Source organism: Halichoeres trimaculatus, unplaced genomic scaffold (genome assembly GCF_033239565.1).
Source record: "Halichoeres trimaculatus isolate MK-OKI-2021-1 unplaced genomic scaffold, fHalTri1.1 fHalTri1_scaffold_7, whole genome shotgun sequence".
Classification (NCBI taxonomy): domain Eukaryota; kingdom Metazoa; phylum Chordata; class Actinopteri; order Labriformes; family Labridae; genus Halichoeres; species Halichoeres trimaculatus.
In genome coordinates, this window is record NW_027437185.1 from 1,806,334 (window position 1) to 1,811,593 (window position 5,260).

General features: G+C 47.1%; 1 protein-coding gene across 1 annotated transcript; it reads right to left on the minus strand.

Annotated features, from left to right (window-relative positions):
* Positions 1-1,093: 1,093 nt before the first annotated feature.
* On the minus strand, positions 1,094-4,206 carry LOC141793870 (serine/threonine-protein kinase pim-1-like). Its single transcript, XM_074674745.1, has 7 exons — positions 4,149-4,206; positions 2,443-2,537; positions 2,256-2,303; positions 1,859-2,074; positions 1,590-1,767; positions 1,284-1,460; positions 1,094-1,185 (listed from the first exon to the last, which is right to left on the minus strand). Exons 1-7 carry the CDS (start codon positions 4,204-4,206, stop codon positions 1,094-1,096), a joined length of 864 nt encoding a protein of 287 aa, XP_074530846.1.
* Between the last annotated feature and the right edge of the window lie 1,054 nt (positions 4,207-5,260).

Here is a 5,260-nt window from a genome sequence, read left to right on the forward strand (position 1 = left end):
TCTACTCTTGTAATTCTATCCACGTTTGTACTGAGAGAGTGCAGTTTAAACCGGAGTCAAGTTCCTTGTATTCTTGAAAATACTTGGCCAATAAAGGTGATTCTGATTCTGATTCTGATTCTGAAATAAAAGCATTATATTTTTGTAATCCACGTCTCCTGCCTCCTTAATACTCACCTGTGTGCCCCTAGTTTTGGGCGGTTTAGACTTCGTTTATTCATCCCTGGGGACTTGAGTCCCTTGGGGGTGTTGTTTGTGATTTCCCTAAGTACACCAAATTATCACTTTGTCACACGAGGGTATTAAGCTGAGTGCAGTTAGCACATGGACGTTTTGATGCAGACATGTGGGATTGTTTTTTTGAGAGTGGGATGTCTTTATCTGTTGTATATGAGGATGTGTTTGTTGTGGCAAGGGTTAACTTGTTTGTTCGTTGTTATGTATTGTTGTGTTATTTGTGTGTTTTTCTAAAGTTTGAAAATAAATAAAAATACTGTTAGAAAAATAATAACAATATGATGACTGTTTATATTTTATGTCTGCAACAATGTTTGAGTTTGTAACAACTTTTCCTACTTTCTTTACTTAAGAAATAACAGTTCATTCATTTTTTCCCCCGGAGTCTCATTTTAACACTTCATGAAGCTCTAATCGAAGCGACTGGTCCATGTATGGATCTGATGTTTAAAATCTCTTTTACCCTCTGTAAGCTTGACACTTCCTTTTCTTCACCTAGACCAAGGACTGGCTTTTTGAGCACTTTTGACTCTGTATGCTGAATAACTGCACCAATCAACAATCAAATCCTGTGGTATTTTTTAACACATAGTTCGTGTGGTAAAGCCATAAAAGTAAGGCCTGATGTAAGTGACTTCAGCACAGATCTCATGACATTATAGGAGAATGAAGTGACTGAGAAGGAGGGGATAAAAGGGCGATCTCTATCAGTGCTCAAACTGAACCAGTGAAGATGGTAAGAGTAGTTTTACAGTGACCTGCACATATTTCTTCATGTTGATTTTTGTTTTGTTTTTGTTTCATTTTTGATTTTATTTACACAAAGTCCTCCTGTTGTTTTAGCTGAATGACGGTTTTATCTCAGCCAAGGGTGGCCCTTCAGACTCTCCAAGGTGGATCTGGTCTCTGGATCCTTAGAGAGACAACCCTTTAGAAAGTTCTGGCAGCCTGGACAGAGAAAACGGGGATTATGGTTAAATACAAACACTCTTTTCAAGGTGAGTCTAACTCTGTGTGTGTGTGTGTGTGTGGGGTAGATGACTTACTGATGGAAAGACTTCTGCTGAGCCCTGGGTTGACATGGACCACGTCCTGGACCTCATCAAACGGCAGCCCTCCATGAACAAGTGCGTACAGCACGACCCCGAGCTGCCACACTGAAGTCTGGGAGCCTTGGTAGCGACTGTTCAGGAAGACCTCAGGGGGCAGGTCCTCGAGAGTTCCTATAATACACACAGAAACGCAGACAAAGACACACAGTTCAGAGGTGTGGACAGATGTGAAGGACTGGGACATGAGCTATGTTTGGTTGGTTCAGAGAAAAGGTTTATGATCTGTGAGGGACAGCGTACCAGCTGCTGCGGTGTAAAAGCCCTCTTTCATAAATGTGCCGCAGCCAAAATCTATGATCCTCACTCGAGGGACATCAGAGCCGGTCTCTATGAGGATGTTCTCCAGCTTGATGTCCCTGTGGAAAACCCCTCTAGACTCAATCTCAATGAGAGCGTCCAACAGTTGTTTGGCAATGACCTGAAGGAGAAAAGGGACACACATAGAGTTTAAACTTCATAGTTCACACGGATATTGCACTAAAGATAAACACGACGGAACAAGGACTTACTTTTGCCTGACGCTCTGGTATGTTAGACCCCCAAGTGCTAAGATAGTCGAATAGGTCCATGCAGGGGACTGGTCTCTCCAGAACAAGAATGAGCTCCTCCCCAAGATCAAACCAGTCCAGCAGGGCTACGACTGCACTGGGTCCTGAATCAGTCGCTTGAAACTTCTGCAGGAGAGCGACCTCCAGAGGGATTCTCTGCTTTTTCCCATCTTGGATCTTCACACAAAGAGAGAAAAAGTTGAGCAGAGTTGTGCAAACAGATAAAACAGGCAACAATATTGCAACTTTAAGGTTAGAAAAAAAAACACTCATTTTTTTTCAGTCTACATGTGCAGGAAAAAAGAAGTCAGCTGGTGTTTAACAGATTTAAATAATTGAAAAAGAAGAAATAACTTACCACAGATGTTTGCTTCACTGGAGACCCAGACATGTGTTTGATTGCCACCTTTAGAAAAAACAGAAAGACATTTAGTTATTTTTTACTAAAGTGCAGGTGCTGGAGTGTATATGTGTGTGTGTGTGTGTGTGTGTGTGTGTGTGTGTGTGTGTGTGTGTGTGTGGCAAAGAACAGATAATTAACTTACTGGCACATTATCTGCCCTCCTGAAGCCTGCATAAACTGCTCCACAGCCTCCTTCACCGAGCAGTTGTTGTTGCTCATATGTGGCCTCAAAGATAGCTACAAAAACACAACACAAAGAAAAACAGAGAAATCTTTTTGTGTGCAGTCATTGATTCTATTTGTGGTTGTTCTCATTCATGTTTTTTCATTTGAGTAAAAATATGAGGTTATATTTTTGCCATCAAAAACTGAATTTAAATCAAAATATTAAATTGCCCTCCTATGAGTGAGGTACCACCTTATCGTGGTGGAGGGGTTTGTGTGTTCCAATGATCCTAGGAGCTAAGTTGTCGGGGGCTTTATGCCTCTGGTAGGATCTCCCAAGGCAAACAGGTCCTAGGGAAGGGGCCAGACAAAGGGTAGCTCACAAAGACTTCTAATGATGAGCAATGGAACCAGGTTTCCCTTGCCCAGACGTGGGTCACCAGGGCCCCCTCCTGGAGCCAGGCCTGGGGGTGGGGCTCGATGGCGAGCACCTGGTGGCCGGGCCTGTTCCCATGGGGCCCAGCTGGGCACAGCCCGAAGAGGCAACGTGGGACCCCCTTCCCGTGGGCTCACCACCCGCAGGAGGGGCCATAGGGGTCGGGTGAAGTGTGAGTTGGGTGGCAGCCGAAGGCAGGAACCTTGGTGGGACTGATCCTCAGCTGCAGAAGCTAGCTCTAGGGATGTGGAATGTCACCTCTCTAGCGGGGAAGGGGCCTGATCCGGTGCTCAAGGTTGAGAAGTTCGGGTTAGATATAGTCAGCCTTGTCCTACTGGACAAGGGACTTCAATGCTCACGTCGGCAATGACAGTGGGACCTGGAGTGGCGTGATTGAAAGGAACGGCTCCCTCGATCTGAATCCAAGTGGTGTTTTGTTGTTGGATTTCTGTGGTCATCACAGATTGTCCATAACAAACACCATGTTGAAGCATAAGGGTGTCCATATGTGTACTTGGCCCCAGGACACCCCAGGCCGCAGTTCGATGATTGACTTTGTAGTCGTGTCATTGGACTTGCGGCCGCATGTCTTGGACACTCGGGTAAAGAGAGCTGTCAAGTGATCACGACCTGGTGGTGAGTCGGCTCCGATGGTGGGGGAAGATGCCAGTCAGACCTGGTAGACCCAAACGTATTGTGAGGGTCTGCTGGGAATGTCTGGCAGAGTCTGAAAGAGCTTTAACTCTCACCTCAGCTCCAGGAGAGCTTCAACTGTGTTCCGGGGGAGGTAGGGAACATTGAGTCTGAATGGGCTTTGTTCTGTGCCTCCATTGTTGAGGCAGCCAATGGGAGCTGTGGCCGTAAGGTGGTTGGTGCCTGTCGGGGCAGCAATACTCAAACCCGCTGGAGGACACCAGCAGGGAGGGATGCCGTCCAGCTGAAGAAGGAGTCCTATTGGGCCTTTTTGGCGTGTGGGACTCCTGAGGCAGTAGACAGGTATTGACAGGCCAAGTGGAATGCAGCTTCTGCAATTGCCAAGGCAAAAATCCAGACATGGGAGGAGTTCAGTGAGGCCATGGAGAGCGACTTCTGGATAAGTTTCTGGACCACCATTCGGCACTATCCGACATCTCAGGAGGGGGAAGCAGTACACTGTAAACACTGTGTTCAGTGGGGACAGTGCTGCTGACCTCGACTCGGGATGTTGTGGATCGGTAGAAAGAATACTTCGAAGACCTCAATCCCACTGGCACTCCTTCCTTGCAGGAAGCAGGGCCTGGGAATGTAGGGGGTGGGCTCTTCCATCTCTGGGGTTGAGGTCGCCGAGGTGGTTAAAATGCTCCTCGGTGGCAGGGCCCTGACGGTGGATGAGATCCGCCCAGAGTTCCTTAAGGCCCTAGATGTTGTGGGTCTGTCGTGACTGACACGACTTTGCAACATCACGTGGACATCGGGGACAGTGCCTCTGGCTTGGCAGACCAGAGTGGGGGTCCCTCTTTTTAAGAAGGGGGACCGGAGGGAGTGTCCCGATCAGTGCAGCATCTGCAGTAATGCGGACTCTGCACAGGTCTGTCGTGGTGAAAAGGGAACCGAGCCGGAAGGCAAAGCTCTCTGTTTACCGGTCAATCTTCGTTCCCACCCTCACCTATGGTCATGAGCATTGAGTAGTGACCAAAAAAACAAGATTGCGGGTTCAAGTGGCCAAAATGAGCTACCTCCCCAGGGTGGCCGGGCTCTCCCTTAGAGAAAGGTTTAGAAGCTCGGCTATCCTGGAGGAGCTCGGAGTAGAGCCGCTGCTCCTCCGTGTTGAGAGGAGCCAGATGAAGTTGCTCGGGCATCTGATGAGGATGCCTCCCAGACGCCTCCCTGGTGAGGTGTTCAGGGCACGTCCCAATCGGGAGGAGACCCCAGGGCAGACCCAGGACACTCTGGGGAGACTATGTCTCTTGGCTGGCCAGGGAACGTCTCGGGATCCCCGAGAAGAGCTGGACAAAGTGGCTAGGGAGAGGGAAGTCTGGGCTTCCCTGCTTAGGCTGCTGCCCCCGTGACCCGACCCCGGATAAGCAGCAGAAGATGGATGGATGGATGGATATTGAATTTGAAAAAGCATGATGTGTAATGGAATTTAATGTTTTGAAAATGAATGTATTTTTTTGATTGAATTTGAAAGTTTATTTTACCTATTAAAATTTAACTTTTTTTATGCCTTAAACTCAAAAATACAGAAAAAATCAGCTCTTTTTATACTTGAAATTCAAAAACACAGAATTCAATTTCAACTCACAAAAGGCAGATTCATTTTACAATTCAATTTCAATTCAGAGTGGCACGACCGTTATCTTGTGCCTGTAGGGAGCTA

Coding starts and splice junctions, on each gene's coding strand:
- LOC141793870 (XM_074674745.1), bottom strand. CDS start 4,206: ATGGAAGAGCCCACCCCCTACATTCCCAGGCCCTGCTTCCTGCAAGGA. Junction 2,304..2,442: donor GGAGGGCAGATAATGTGCCA/GTAAGTTAATTA, acceptor TTTTTTCTAAAG/GTGGCAATCAAACACATGTC. Junction 1,186..1,283: donor CAGCAGAAGTCTTTCCATCA/GTAAGTCATCTA, acceptor TTCTCTGTCCAG/GCTGCCAGAACTTTCTAAAG.